The sequence below is a fragment of the Rhinoderma darwinii genome, chromosome 11 (assembly GCF_050947455.1).
Source record: "Rhinoderma darwinii isolate aRhiDar2 chromosome 11, aRhiDar2.hap1, whole genome shotgun sequence".
NCBI lineage: Eukaryota > Metazoa > Chordata > Amphibia > Anura > Rhinodermatidae > Rhinoderma > Rhinoderma darwinii.
Genome location: NC_134697.1, coordinates 4,366,448 through 4,383,303, shown reverse-complemented (window position 1 = coordinate 4,383,303; position 16,856 = coordinate 4,366,448). Strand labels below are relative to the sequence as shown.

General features: G+C 41.9%; 1 protein-coding gene across 9 annotated transcripts in view; it reads left to right on the top strand.

The window, feature by feature from the left end:
- Nucleotides 1-403: 403 nt before the first annotated feature.
- Nucleotides 404-16,856, top strand: part of TCF7L2 (transcription factor 7 like 2) — a 197,948-nt gene continuing 181,495 nt past the window's right edge. For 3 of the 9 annotated variants that reach the window (XM_075842782.1, XM_075842777.1, XM_075842776.1), the window contains exons 1-3: nucleotides 408-1,077; nucleotides 3,425-3,491; nucleotides 3,622-3,755. In XM_075842782.1, the coding sequence (XP_075698897.1) occupies nucleotides 889-1,077; nucleotides 3,425-3,491; nucleotides 3,622-3,755 (390 nt within the window). In that variant the 5' untranslated portion in view covers nucleotides 408-888. Of the gene's footprint in view, nucleotides 1,078-3,424; nucleotides 3,492-3,621; nucleotides 3,756-16,856 lie in introns of all 9 variants that reach the window. The other 6 variants (XM_075842778.1, XM_075842779.1, XM_075842780.1 and 3 more) reach the window with 5 other exon arrangements.

Genomic DNA, 16,856 nt, shown 5'->3' with positions numbered 1-16,856 from the left:
CTCCTTTGTGTACTTTGCATTAGTCTTGGATCCCAGGATCGCTGCCCCCCTGTGCCGGGTCACTGCCCCCCTCACCCCGGCTCTTGTGTTGCACATGGACGCTGAGACTTGTGCAGTTCTCTCACTTGTTGTTTGGTGACATTTATGAAGCTGCAGAAACGTCACCGCCCCCCCCCCCCCCATGTGATGAAAGTTTTCTGCTCCCCCCCAGTGAGTGACTAATCCCCCCAGCCCCCCTCTAGAGTGTCGGGTCCCCCCTGTCCAGTGTCCCCCCCTCTCCTGTACCCCCTCCTCTCCCGTATCCCCCTCCTCTCCTGTGTCCCCCTCCTCTTCTGTGCTGGGTCCCCCCCTTCTGCAGCTCTAGGTCCCCCCTTCCTCCCTCCCTCCTCTCCTCCTGTCAATCACAGCCGCCTTTGAACTGGATTCCTTCCAGTCGTAACTTCCACTGACTCAATCCGGGCGAGCGCTGCTCTATCCCGGGCGCTCCGTGCACCTCGCTGCGGGCTCGGGGGTTGCCCCGTTGGTTTTGGGGATCGGTCCGGACTGCGGCGCCCGGGTCACTTCTCTTCTCCTTCTTTGCCGATTCTTTTATTTGTGGAGAGAAGGGGGAGGGGGGCACAGGACTCCGGAGCAGCGACTCCCCCACCCCCAGCTCCACAAAGACAGGGACCCAGCACAGGCACACAGCACCCCGGGGCCCCCCGCCTCCCCCTCCCTCACCCCCAAATCCTCCCCCTCCCTCCAGCAGCAGCCGCGGCAGCACAGAGTGCGGGGTGTGTGGCCGGAGCAGCCGAGCAGGGGAAGCAGCAGAAACTTTTTGGGGGCGCAGTGTCTCCCGCAGCCGCGTCTTTGCTTCTTGTCGTTGTTGCTGCACTTGGAGCGGTAATCATGCCGCAGCTGAACGGCGGAGGAGGGGACGATCTGGGGGCCAACGACGAAATGATCTCCTTCAAAGACGAAGGGGAACAGGAGGAGAAGATCTCCGACAACTCCTCGGCCGAAAGAGATCTGGCCGATGTCAAATCATCGCTCGTCAACGAGACCGAGACCCATCAGAATAGCTCGTCCGACTCCGAGGTGAGCGACCTGGAAGGGGGGATTGGGGGGCAGGTATCGGGGGCCGCAGTCTATAGAGTTTTGGGGGATATAGACTTGCGTGTTGGGATTTATTATGCAGTTTTTGGGGCACAATACTGGGGGGCACTGTCAGATGAGATGTCATTTACAATGAAGTACAGGTAAGGGGGGACGGGGGGTGATGTTGGGGGGCTGATTGAACACTACACTCGTCCTTGTGTTATCTGTCACTATGTGGAGCACATCCCAAAGTTTAAAGGGGCGAATATTAAATAAATGGAGAGAGAGAACCACGAAAATATCACAGAGAATAAAGATCAATATTAGTATTATTATTTAAATAATAACAATAATAATAACAATAATAATAATAAATAATAATATAAAAGAAATAACATAAGAGTAGTAATAATAATAATAATAATAATAATAATGCCGTTTGTAAGTCCCAGTGTGTATATACGTGTGTCTTTATGTGTTGTATATCTGTGTGATAGGTTTTTATGTGTTGTCTTTATATATTGTGTGTATCTTTGTGTTATGTTATCTATGTATTTATGTGTGTATATCTTGTATGTTCATGTGTTATGTTCTATATATATTTGTATGTGTATATATTGTGTGTATCTTTGTGTTGAGTTGTCTATATATTCATGTGTGTATATATTCTGTGTATCAGCGTGTTGTGTTGTATATATATTTATGTGTATATCTTGTGTGTACAGTATCTTTGTTGAGTTGTCTATATATGAGTGTATATTCTATGTATCAGTGTGTTATGCTGTCTATATATTTATGTGTGTATATATTGTGTGTATTAGTGTGTTATGCTGTCTATATATTTATGTGTGTATATATTGTGTGTATTAGTGTGTTATGCTGTCTATATATTTATGTGTGTATATATTGTGTGTATTAGTGTGTTATGCTGTCTATATATTTATGTGTGTATATATTGTGTGTATTAGTATGTTATGCTGTGTATATATTTATGTGTGTATATATTGTGTGTATCAGTGTGTTATGCTGTGTATATATTTATGTGTGTATATATTGTGTGTATCAGTGAGTTATACTGTCTATATATTTATGTGTGTATATATTGTGTGTATCAGTGAGTTATGCTGTCTATATATTTATGTGTGTATATATTATGTGTATCAGTGAGTTATGCTGTCTATATATTTGTGTGTGTATATATTCTGTGTATCAGTGCGTTATGCTGTCTATATATTTATGTGTGTATATATTGTGTGTATCAGTGTGTTATGCTGTCTATATATTTGTATGTATATATTATGTGTATCAGTGTGTTATGCTGTCTATATATTTATGTGTGTGTATATATTCTGTGTATCAGTGTGTTATGCTGTCTATATATTTGTGTGTATATATTGTGTGTATCAGTGTGTTGTGTCTGTATACATTGTGTTTTCGTGTTGTAGTGAAAAGCTCAGTGTGTATTTTATAATTATTATTCTATATCTGATATGATGATTTTTGCTTTTCATCCAGTCACACAAATCTATTGTGAGGTTTATAATTAATAGAAAGTTTATAAACTCTGCGCTGAGCTCCTGTGTGATGCTGTAAATACCTGAGATGATGATGATGATGATGATAATAATAATAATAATAATAATAATATCAGAAGAACTATTATATTATTATCACTATTAATATGACATGTCCCGTTCTATATGCGATCAGTCGGTAGTTATATTACATAACTGGATGTGTTATATGAATCTTGTGTATCATTAATGTATCTTTCTATGAGTTATCCGCACACCCTGCTATAACCTCTAGAATATTTCCTCATATGATATATATTAACATCACAGTATATAACATAATAGTATATAAGATTCCAGTATATAACATCATAGTATATAATATTACAATCATGTTCTATCATCTGATTCCTGCATTAATATTATTGTGTTTAGTGGAGAAAATCTATATATAATAGTATATGTGTGTGTTCTGTATATTATATACTTTACCACTGTGTTGTGTATAATATATATGTGTGTGTGCGTTCTGTATATTATATCCTGCACCACTGTGTTGTATATAATATATATGTGTATGTGTTCTGGATATTATATTCTATATGTGTGTGTTCTGTGTATTATATCCTGTACCAGTGTGTTGTGTATAATATATATATGTGTGTGTGTGTGTGTGTGTGTATGTGTGTGTGTGTTCTGTATATTTTATACATTTATGACCTGTATGTATGACATGTATTATTGTGCTGTATACATGTGTGTCCCAGGCTCGTTGATGTTGATGATGATGATGATGATGTACGATTCATCTATTTTCTCTTCTCCCGTGTCAGGCGGAGCGGCGGCCTGCACCCAGACCCGAGACCTTCCGGGACAAGAGCCGGGACAGCCTGGAGGAAGGTGGGTGCCGCATAACCACATGCGCTGGCTGTTAACCCCTTCATGACCCGGGCTGGCTCTGGAGGAAGCTGGGGGGGGGGGGGGTACACTCTTCTCCGGAGTTAATAAAACTTTTTCTCTCTTGTTGTAGCCGCGAAGAGACAGGACGGGGGAGGAGGAGGCCTTTTCAAGAGCCCGGCGTACCCCGGGTATCCCTTCATTATGATCCCGGACCTGGGCAGCCCCTATCTTCCCAACGGCTCCCTGTCCCCCACCGCCCGCACGGTAAGTGTCACCCCCTCACATATATGTGTATACAGCCCCCTCCCCCGCGGACGCCGGACTTTGTTACATTGTATGCAGTTCCATCCCTCCTGCCGGATACAATGTATCTCTGTGCGCCGTCCCGGGTCCTGCAGTCTTCTCCGATGATGACCCTTCTGTTCTCTTATATTTATCATGAACCTTATATATTATATATGATGAACTTTCTATTGTCTGTGATGACTGGTGAACTTTCTATAGGATGATCCTTCATTTCTCTATATGATGAACCTTCTTTTCTCAATGATGACCCTTATATATTATATATGGTGAACCTTTTACTCTCTATGATGACCCTTACATATTATATATGGTGAACCTTATATTTTCTCTGTGAAGAACCTTCCCTATAAATGTTCTTATATTATCTTTGATGAACCTTATAGTTTATATAGTGACCCTTCTATTCTCTATGATAAACCTTACATTCTCTATGATGACCTGTATACTCTCTTAGGACCCTTATATTATCTACGCTGAACCTCATATTCTGGACCTCGTATATTCTCTATTATGTCTATTATATTCTCTGTGATGACTCATGTATTGTATACGATGACCCTTCTTTACTCTTATGCCCTTTTTATACTCTATGATGTCCTTTTTATATTTTATGATGACCCTTGTGTTCTCAATGATGCCCCTGCTATATTCTATGATGCCCCTTCTATATTCTCTAAACCCCTTGCACTCTCTATGATGCCCCCTTCTATACTCTATGATGCCCCTTGTATTCGCTATGATGCCCTTTCTATACTCTATGATCACCCTTGTACTCTCTATGATGCCCTTTGTATTTTCTGTGATGCCCCTTGTATTTCCTGTGATGCCCCTTCTATTCTCTGATGCTCCTCATATTTTCTGTGATGCCCCTTCTATACTCTATGATGCCCCTCGTATTTTCTGTGATGCCCCTTCTATACTCTATGATGCCCCTCATATTTTCTGTGATGCCCCTTCTATACTCTATGATGCCCCTCGTATTTTCTGTGATGCCCCTTCTATACTCTATGATGCCCCTCGTATTTTCTGTGATGCCGCTTCTATACTCTATGATGCCCCTCGTATTTTCTGTGATGCCCCTTCTATACTCTATGATGCCCCTCGTATTTTCTGTGATGCCGCTTCTATACTCTATGATGCCCCTCGTATTTTCTGTGATGCCCCTTCTATACTCTATGATGCCCCTCGTATTTTCTGTGATGCCGCTTCTATACTCTATGATGCCCCTCGTATTTTCTGTGATGCCCCTTCTATACTCTATGATGCCCCTCGTATTTTCTGTGATGCCACTTCTATACTCTATGATGCCCCTCGTATTTTCTGTGATGCCCCTTCTATACTCTATGATGCCCCTCGTATTTTCTGTGATGCCACTTCTATACTCTATGATGCCCTTTGTATTTTCTGTGATGCCCCTTCTATACTCTATGATGCCCCTCGTATTTTCTGTGATGCCGCTTCTATACTCTATGATGATCCATTTATACTCTAGGATGCCCCTTCCATATTCTCTGATCCCCTTGCACTCGCTAAGATGTCCCTTCTATGATGTGATGTGATAATTTCATTTGTTTTCGTTCTTCTTCTTCCTTCTGGAGCTGCCATTGGTTTGTTTACTTTTTGTTCTGCTTTCTGCCTCACTGATCAGAGTGACAACTTTTGCTTTCTCTATGTCAGTGCACTTTCAGTTCAGTTAATAGCCTCTGAGAAAGGAAGAAAAAAAAAAAGTGCTAGCACCAGTGGTTGTAATGCAGATGTGTCATGTAATGATTCTGTGGCAACAGGCACCGCTGCCCAAAACCCCAATAAAGACTCATACTCTGGTTCAAAGTAAACGAGACAACACGTCCAAGGTTCTATGTGTCTGAATGGTGGAGCTGTGAGGGACTGCCCTGTCCTATAGACTGTATACCTGATCTATACAGGACATGGTGACTTCCAGTCCTATTGTTTCTATTATGTGTATGAGCCCCTCACAGCCGCTTGCTTATGTATATGTGGGGTTGGAGCAACAGATTCCTACATCTATATGATTCTATACGTAATGCATAGTAAAGTGATCTATCTATCTATCTATCTATCTATCTATCTATCTATCTATCTATCTATCTATCTATCTATCTATCTATCTATCTATCTATCTATCTATCTATCTATCTATCCCATATCTATCTATCCCATATCTATCTATCTATCTATCTATCTATCTATCTATCTATCTATCTATCTATCTATCTATCTATCTATCTATCTATCTATCTATCTATCTATCTATCTACCCCTCTATCTCATATTCCTCTCTTTCTCTCTCTCTTTCTCTCTCTCTCTCTTTCTCTCTCTCTCTTTCTCGCTCTCTCTTTCTCTCTTTCTCTCTTTCTCTCTCTTTCTCTCTCTCTCTCTCTCTCTCTCTCTCTCTCTCTCTCTCTCTCGATTGATAGATATGAGATAGATAATATAATACATATGTTGTGTTGGCAGCTGGTGGGTTATTACTGCATTGAGTCTTCTGCTTGTCGGTCAGGTATGTGGTGACCCTGAGAAGTGGCTGTGTACATTCCTGGAGTCACACTGACCTGAACTTTCTTTTCTCTTGGGAACTGGCAGGGACCAAAGTGCTTATTGACCTCAGATGCCTCAGAACCTCATTGCTTTTGTCTATAGAACCAGAATCTAAATAGCCGTGGTCATTGTTAGTGGAAGCTACACCTATATGAGGCCTGCGTGCTATACATATATATATTTATTTATTTGTTATGACCCTTCTACAAGTGTAGGGTTGATGTTCTAGAAGCTCAGACCTCATCTGATATTATTTTGTTGTCTTTTAATATTTTATTGTGTTTTCATGTTATTATGAAATTTCGATTTTTGTTGTTGTTGCAAAAATTGTTTTGTATTTTTGGAATTGTCTGTATAGGAATTTCAGTTCAGATATTCAGAATTATCTATTTATATGACCTAGAAAAGGATTTTGTGTTAGGAAGAATATTCTTTGTTATATTGAGTAGATTTCCTCCATTTGACATAACACATCATATCTTCTCTGCATTGGCAGAACCTTTAATTCAACACAAATTATAATTTCTTTCAAAAATATTGAAACTATTTTCATTTTTTATTTTTGTAAGTAAAATGAGAACTTATTGAATTTGTTCCCGATGCCTCCGATCAATAATATATGATATTAGAATATTCCAGTCTGATAAAGCCTTAGAGATGGAATTCTTTTCCAGCGTTTCTGCATCATGCGATCCTATAGGGGTTATATTTTGGGGTGATGTGGATTGTATCGGCTGGATTTGGTAGATGGTTATTGATGAGTGTTTCTTCTGAATGATTCCTGGTTGTTTGTTACATTGTATCTGTTGTGGGCTGCAGACCTGGAGGCCATTCTGTAGGTGACATGTTCTCCTGTCTGGGTGATGGAATAATGTCACCAAACTGTTATTTGTTTAAAAAAAAAATCTAAACATTTTTTGTTTTATTTTGTGGTTGACTTGTGGTTGCACCCTTGTGACAGTTCAGCCCTGAAGGGGTTAAGCCACTTGCGGTTTCCCTTTCAGACCTCCCTGGGAAGGGAACAATTTAACCCATTAGCCTTGGGCCTCTCGCTGTAAAGTGTTTCTTAAACACTTCTAAATGTCTGTGAAATTCCCCCCCCCCATTTCCTAATGTAACGTGACATTACTGTAATTACACAGATCATTAGATTTTAAATAGACAGCGATCCTACATTTATCAGGGGTAATAGAACAGGTGCCCCCTGACCTGCCGGCCATGTAGGGAATCAGCGGGCATCTTCCTACATTTTGGGGCAGAGCTGAAGTTTTTTTTATGTTTAAAAATGTAAGCAAACGATTCAAAAAGCAGAAAAAAGGCAAAGACCCCCGAGACAACATCCGAGCCCCTCCGATATGCGGTGCAGAGACGGGCATTGTGTCGGGGAGACTGACAGACCTCTAGTGCCAGCATCACTTATGTGCTCCATGTATTAGTCCAACTACAGGGAGGGAAATATCCCCCCCAAATGAATAATAATCTCACAATCATTTATTCTATATGTGCCCATTGTTCTCCCTCCGACTCATGTTCTGTATTTTTGAGCTTCAAAATTCATAGATCTCCATAGGTGCAAAATATATTTGTAAAACCTTTTATATTTCCGCCTATCCAAAATCTGCTTCATCTTCTTATGTTAATAAATATATTGTGTGTAGGGCAAGTTTTCTTCTATGTCACTCTATCTATCTATCTATCTATCTATCTATCTATCTATCTATCTATCTATCTATCTATCTATCTATCTATCTATCTATCTATCTATCTATCTATCTATCTCATATCTATCTATCTCATATCTATCTATCTATCTATCTATCTATCTATCTATCTATCTATCTATCTATCTATCTATCTATCTATCTATCTATCTATCTATCTATCTATCTATCTAATATCTATCTATCTATCTATCTATCTATCTATCTATCTATCTATCTATCTATCTATCTATCTATCTATCTATCTATCTATCTATCATCTATCTATCTATCTAATATCTATCTATCTATCTATCTATCTATCTATCTATCTATCTATCTATCTATCTATCTATCTATCTATCTATCTATCTATCTATCTATCTATCTATCTATCTCATATCTATCTATATATCTATCATCTATCTATCTATCTATCTATCTATCTATCTATCTATCTATCTATCTATCTCTCTCTCTCTCTCTCTCTCTCTCTCTCTCTCTCTCTCTCTCTCTCTCTCTCTCTCTCTCTCTCTCTCTATCTATCTATCTATCTATCTATCTATCATTATGTTGGTATACAGGGTAGGCCGTTCTGTTCTTTATACTGCCGTTGTATCACTACGGGTCTATTATTGAATCCCTTCTTTACTACATTACGTCCACTGCTGTGACATTTACATGTCCGTACTATACAGGCCCGGGATTTGTGGTGTCTGGATAAGTCGGGTCTGTGTATAACTTGTATTTTTCCTGTACTAATATCAGTTGTATCTCATTCATATTTCGGGTTGTGGAGAATTTCTCGTTCTCGGGTGTTACATCTTCCGTTACTCTGACAGTTCCACCTACATCAAGGTGCTCAGTTTCACTTTCTTCTATATAATTGAGTGTTTTTATATAAAAAGTGGCCAAAAACGACAAAATGATTGCGCTGATTTTACAGAGAAAGGGCTTTTCCAACCGATAATTGTTACATCTGTGGAAACAAAGTGATCAGTTTGAACCCATTGTCAAATTTTCATCCATAATTTGTTACATTTTTTCATTGAGTGTTGGTCGGTATCACCAGTGGGAATCAGGTGAGTTGTGGACAATTCAGGGGGGGAGGTCCTCTGGACATACTGGGGGTGGATTTTCAATAGATGATGGGGTTTATGCGTTGTTTTTGTTTTGTTGAGGAATGTGATTATGTGTTGATGGAAAATATATAAAAAAAATTGCAAAACAAAAATGGTTAAGAAAAAATATACTAATTCAATAAAGGGAATAGCACAGGCAAAGCTCGTACTTTTAATGGTTGATGGGAGGGACCATCAAGTTTTGGGGGTGATAAATGAGTCAATGTTGCCCCCCTGTTCTTCCCAAACAAAAGAACTATGTATACCGTGAAAATGTTAGATTGTAATTTGTCAGCCGGTTTCAGGATCTGCCTTACAAACAGATTAGGAAAAGCCAACACAAGGAAATGACAGCTGTGAGTCTTTATCTGGACCAGCAGCGCTCCCTCCCCATAGCTAAAATTCACAGGGGCTTTTTTTTACAGCTGCCTGTAAGTTATGTGGAAGTTGCATTAATGGTCGTTCAGGAAGAGACGGCCTGGATTTGTCAAGAGGAAAGACTGAGGAATAATATAAAGGAGATGTTCCTGTACTGAGTCCCCCCCCATACTCTAAAGCTGAGTTCACACGTTGCGGATTTGTCGCAGATTTTGTTGCGGTTTTGACACAGATCTCACCATTTTGCATTGCAATGTGTAAAATCTGCTCTGGAAATCTGCGTGAAATCCGCGACGTGTGAACTCAGCCTAATGGCACTGCATGTAAAAATTCTGCATATTCTGCTTCACCGCTACATACATTTTTTTTTACATTTACGATGAAAAAAAATATGCATGGAGAGCAACGTCGTCCAGCGTCGCACGGGGCGTTATTTCCTGCGATTTTACGTCACACTTGCAATAAGGAACAGTAAGAGGGCGCACATAAAGCTGAACAGAAAGATACAACACATCAAAACAGAAACATGAAAATGCACAAAAATTATTTCTTTACATAAATAAGCCCCCCTCTCCCGACAATCCCAAAATAAGTTGTGTAAACGAGGCAAAGCTGGGCCATAGACAATAACATTAATCCCACATATATAATTTTGGATATGAATTTCAGATTATTCTGATCAGAGCAAAAATCGGCACGATTAATGCAATTTTCCGAGATTACAAAAAATCGAGAAAAGTACCGATATGTGTCTGAATGGTCACCAGATTTTGCCACCATAGCTTAGACGCGGTTATTTTTTATTTTCGTTATGTTGTCCATCTCTGTGCAGCACTGTTGGTTTAATTTTGCTTGTGCTTGCTGGGGAGGGATTACAATATAAAGGACTACAGTTCCCATGATTCCTCTTCCCCTCTCACAGACATTGCCCATATTGACAGCTACCTGCATGCCCCTTTATTTCAAGGTGTAAGGAAGTGACGTAATTACTGCTACTGAGACACAGATCTGCTATACTGCTGCTATACTCTGCACTGTTTGCTGCCCAGCATGTGAAACACAATCCCTCCAGAGACAAGGAGGGGGGTGACAGTGGAGATAATAGGTTTGTGAAGTCCTGTACTACAGGAAGTGGGAAGAGGGGAGATAACTATGTATTCAGTGTATGGTTACGTCATACATGCAGGAGATAAACACCAGGAGCATGGTCATGTAACTGCATGTGACACTGACTTACAGAGGCAGTTCAGCTACAGACAGTACATTAGTAAGTGACTAATCTCACTTCACTTTAAATATTTGCCTTGACCTACATGGAAAATTTAGAATTGAAAGGATGTGGTATTGACCACTGACCAAGCTAAAATTTAAATTCTGGGTGGCAAATGTTGCAGAACTCATTATATTCCTACGGACTGTGGTTGTCACGTGTGGCCCAATGTAATACTGTGGTTGTCACGTGATTCCTGTGAACATAGGTGAATAAATCCGAGACTTCATTTTATCTGCTACTTTTTATTTTCTATTTTACTGGATTAGCCGAAGACTTTTGCACCTACATATATTTAGACTTCATGATATGCTGCTTCTTTTTGCTATCTTTTGTCACGTGGCTCAGTATATTTCTATGGACTGTGACTTTGTGGCTTTATTTATTTCTATGGACTATAGTTGTCACGTGGCAGTGTACGTCCATGGACCGGGACTGCGTGGCTCAAGGTATTCCTATGGAAGGTGGTTGTCACGTGGCTCAGTGTATTCCTATGGACTGTGGTTGTCCCGTGGCTCAGTGTATTCCTTTGGACTGTGGTTGTCCCGTGGCTCAGTGTATTCCTATGGACTGTGGTTGTCACGTCGACTGCAACTGTTGTGTCCCTTGTATTTCTATGGACTGTGACTGTAGCACTGCTGTTGCTCTCGTGGCCGTTGTACTACAAAAGTCTGTTTGTAGCCGATAATCTGAACAGACAGAAGAGATTTCCATTGGTCGTGGCTGACTATATTTTTACCAGAGACCGCGCTCATTATCGGTGGTATCGTCTGTATAATAAGTGTGTCCAGCGTCAGACGAGCTCAGTGCATTGTATCCGTCATGTTATAAAACTTTACAGCAGTGGATTTGTCATTGTGAAATCCAGACTGACTACGGAGACCTGTAATTGAAGACATTTGTGGATGAGATGGTTAATTTTACAACTTGTGCCTTAATAGGTCTGCGAAAATAAAAAAAAATGAGACCGCCAGGGGTTGCGTTTGGAGGTTTGCACAGGCCGTAAATCCAGGGGGGTTTATTTACAGCCTATAAGCGAGTATATCCGACGCCACGCGGCTCGTCGGCGCGGCAGGTTCTGTGGGAGGGTCTCACGTTTCATTCAGTAATTATAAGCAGTTTATATAAATACTAAAAGTAACACGTCGCTGCGTATAAAAGATACTTTGTATCAACGGACAGTCAGTGCAGCCATTGTAGCCGATGACGTCACCATAGTGACCTGCCCTGTACGTTCCATCGCCTGTGCTCGTCTGTTCTCTAACATCAGCAATGCGCCATTTTTTATTATTATTACTATCACAATTTTTTTTCATTATATTTTTCCAAATAGAAAATATTTTGAATAAGTTTATTGGTCATTTTTTAGGCGTTAGCTGGACTTGTGGTGCGTGCTCGTTGCAATAATTCTGACATCCACAAGTCTGGCGCAAAACGAAATAATTGTATAAATCATATTATTCCCCTCTGTGCGGTAATATAATAACCGCGGCTTTAAACCGATTGAATTATCAAATCCAATGAAAACATCTATTGTTGCTCATTAGCTTTATAAATGCAGAATATCATCATCATCATCCTCATCATCCTTATCATTATCATCATCCTCATCATCCTCATCATTATTCTGCCCGCTACATGTGTGACGCTGTCAGTTACTCTCTAGTTGTTCTACCTTGACGTTTCGTTTGTTATGTATCTGTACTTTTTTTTACATGTCAGTGAATGGAAACAGGAATTTCCATTCACACCACGATCAGAAATATTATCTAAATAGCGCCGGTTTTCACTAACACCAATTACAGTCAACAGTTATGTTAGTAAGGAGTGTGGCTTCAAGGACGGATTTTCAAAAAAAAACCTCGCCCTGTGCCACCGAGCGCGGATCTGCATCGGGACATGGTGCAATAAACACAAATATGACAGTATATTTCAGTGAAGGCTGGCTATAGACCGTCTGTAGGGGCTTGTAAATGCTCCTAACGTCTCCCGTCATAGGAAACAAGGATCCGAGGGGCTGTGGTTAAGTCATTCATTTTCTTCTCTTAGAGATAAGCGGTAATAGAATATATGTCAGCTGCTTATCTCCATCCCACTATTGATATAACAGGCGAGCTGAGCTGAACAGCTATACTGTTTATGGGGCTGATTGTTGGGAGGGGGGTGGGGGCTTTATATGTTTATGACTATACTTTAGGCTTTACTTTGTAGTGTGATAGTAACATGTGATACAACCTTAAAGGGGTATTCCGCTATCAGTCAATACAGATCACTCATTGTATGATAAAAGTTATACAATTTTCCAATATACTGTCTGTAATAATTCCTAACGGTTGGAAAATTGTATAACTTTTATTTGCTGAATCCGGAATTTCCATTTAAAGGGCCCCGGCTTCTCTTGTGATGTTTCAATAACTTTATTGATATTTGTTAGACTTATATTTCCTCCATGGAGCTGCGGCTGTGTGTATATATCTTTATATATATATTATCTCCTCTGATATTGTCTTGTACTCACATGTCGGGGCCTCACCCACACAATCTGATGCTCCGGTGCCCTTTTTTGCATGGGCTTATCTGCTCCTTCCTGACACTATGTTGTAGTTTTACTTCTAGATAAACTTTCAGGCATTGGCGCTCGGTTCCTGCATTCGTTTTTCTTGCACTAAATATCGCATTCATTCGTTTTATTGTTGCTCAATTTATTTTGCGCAGTTTTGTGTCATTTTTGTACATGAGATTTTTGGGGGCATTTGAAATAAAAAACCAAATCCGGTTAATTTTACATGTAGTAAAGAACTGCCTGTTTTGCTGGGATTTTGGGTGATTTTTGGCGTGATCGTCGTGCGGTTCTCACACCCCGTCCCGGTTCTGTGTGACAGTGATGTTTTGCTTTTTTTGCGGTGCAGGTTTTCCCCATTAAAGTCAATAGGGATAAAACGCTATAAAACCCCCCACGAGCCACGACCATTACACTGAATTTAGAAAAGGGAAGAGAAAAAATCAAGCACAAAAATGCAGCAAACACCCCCCGCCGTACCCGAGAATTGTCACCTCTTGACTCATGACATGCGGGGTTCCCTTTCTTCTTTAGGGTCACTTCTGTTTTCCTATAATGTCAGGTTTGTTCTTCAAAGTTTGTTCATATTCATTGAGATGTAAAAAAAAGTCATAGAAATAAAAATAAATTCAATTGTCAGACAATGTCGATTTTAATAATAATAAAAAAAGTGCAAATAAAATAAGAGATGATAATATTTTGGGTGTTAGTCGCACGCGCGGCGTTATCAGGTTTGGGCTCCGGCTGCCTCTTGTCTCGTCATCGGATTCTTTCCTCCCGTCAGTTGTGTTTGTGTCTTTGCCGTGGACTGTAAGAAGTTATCGCTAGTTATCGTATTACTTGTTAAACAACGTGTTGCAATATTTCATTCAGTTAAGCTCCGCCCTGTTTTCTCTGCCGCAGTCACATGTCAGGGCTGTGGGTGGAGCTGGATTCTAAGTCACAGTTTTGCCGCCGTCTTGGGCCTTTCTGTATAAAAACCGGAGCAGACAAAAAGTTGTAACCAAACAGATCACAACTTTAATTCTGTAGCCCACACGGGATAAATAAAAGCCACAATCTGATTGGTTGGTTTGGACGGTCCCCAGGTGTTTGTGAGTACCTTAAAGATGCCGTACAAAAAGCAAATGTGATCCACTATATATGATAGACACGATGTGCGGGCAGCGTCTGACGTCTACATATTAATACCTAATATAGCCTCATATACCATCCATAACAGTGACAGTAGCCCCATAACAATGATATCCAAAGTGCCCCCATAATAGTGACAGCCACAGTGCCCTCATAACAATAACAGCTACAGTTCCCCATAATAGTGACAGCCATGGTGCCCCATAACAGTGACAGTCACAGTGCCCCATAACAGTGACATCTGCGGTTCCTGACATGATCTCACCCATCCCCCGCAGTCTGGGAATGGCGTCACTTGAGACAACGCTCATACCTAACCTCACGTATGGTGCGGCTCTGAGTGCGGCTGCCACACGGAGTAATGTGCTCGAGAAGGAAAACCTTCAGTTTGCAAACAGTAAATCACTTGCATATTTGTGCTGTGATTCAGCTGGCGCTCCGGCCTCTCCCTCCTCCACATGTGGTAAATTGTAATGTAACGTAATGTCAATGACTTACAGATGCGCAGAGCGGCGAGGCAAGAACTGCGCAATATTTACTGCTGGATGACAGCGCTCCCTATCTACAGGGGTGTACCCGGAGGAACCGGGGCCCATAACAAAAATCACACCCCGTCCCCGGACAGGAGGTCACAGCGCTCCCTATCTACAGGGGTGTACCCGGAGGAGCCGGGGCCCATAACAAAAATCACACCCTATCCCCGGACAGGAGGTCACAGCGCTCCCTATCTACAGGGGTATCCCCGGAGGAGCAGGGGCCCATAACAAAAATCACACCCTATCCCTGGACAGGAGGTCACAGCACTCCCTATCTACAGGGGTGTACCCGGAGGAACCGGGGCCCATAACAAAAATCACACCCCATCCCCGGACAGGAGGTCACAGCGCTCCCTATCTACAGGGGTGTACCCGGAGGAGCCGGGGCCCATAACAAAAATCACACCCCATCCCCGGACAGGAGGTCACAGCGCTCCCTATCTACAGGGGTATCCCCGGAGGAGCCGGGGCCCATAACAAAAATCACACCCTATCCCCGGACAGGAGGTCACAGCACTCCCTATCTACAGGGGTGTACCCGGAGGAACCGGGGCCCATAACAAAAATCACACCCCGTCCCCGGACAGGAGGTCACAGCGCTCCCTATCTACAGGGGTGTACCCGGAGGAGCCGGGGCCCATAACAAAAATCACACCCCATCCCCGGACAGGAGGTCACAGCGCTCCCTATCTACAGGGGTGTACCCGGAGGAAGCGGGGCCCATAACGAAAATCACACCCCATCCCCGGACAGGAGGTCACAGCGCTCCCTATCTACAGGGGTGTACCCGGAGGAACCGGGGCCCATAACAAAAATCACACCCCATCCCCGGACAGGAGGTCACAGCGCTCCCTATCTACAGGGGTGTACCCGGAGGAGCCGGGGCCCATAACAAAAATCACCCCATCCCTGGACAGGAGGTCCCAGCACCCACTTTTTTCATACTACTCTACGGGGCCGATCCGAGCTGGGTCCCCATAGCTGCCACATGGGCTTCCTCTATAATATGTATTTCCTTTTCTTGCACACATATAATCAGATATATTCTTTCTTAAAGGGCCAGTGACATTAAAGTGGTTTTCCAACAACTTACAATATGGGTTTAGTCAACTGTAAATAAAAAACCAAAGCATCGGTAAAATACTTACAATTTAAATTCCACTGTTGTTCCTCTGGGGTCCCCCATCAAGTCTCGATCCGATGACGTTTTGTTCACTGAGCTGCGACTATGGACGACACGTCACCACTGCGGCCAGTACCAGACACGCGCCGTCCTTATAAAATAATCATATTAAACAGTTCTTCAGACGCTCAGCCATTCCCCCATTAGAGGAAATAAAACTTTTATACATTTTTGATTTCTGGGTTTACACGGGCCCACGGGTGATTCGCCCTCGCCACTATTTCCCAGCCTTGCCCCTCCCCCAGCTGAGATTCATTGCGTCTTGTGGACGAGGTTACAAGGAAACATTTTATTCATATATTGGATTCAGTCCTTTTACTGCTGAGGGGCCGAGGGGGGGGGGGGGGATTCCCACCTGTCCCTAACCCCGGTGCATGGACGGAGACTTTACCTGTTCTCTCTCCATACGAGTCCCTGGTCGCAGAGATGAGTGTAATGATTAACCAGACATGTATTCAGCGTGTGAGCCGCGACACCTGTGCACGTCCGACACAAACCGCCCAGCCGGCCCCTCGCACTGTTTATTTTGTGGGTTTGTGGTCTATTCGTTATCATCTCGCCTGGTAATAATGCACTCGCTGCTGCTGTCATTTACCCCAATAATAAGTGAAAAATCCT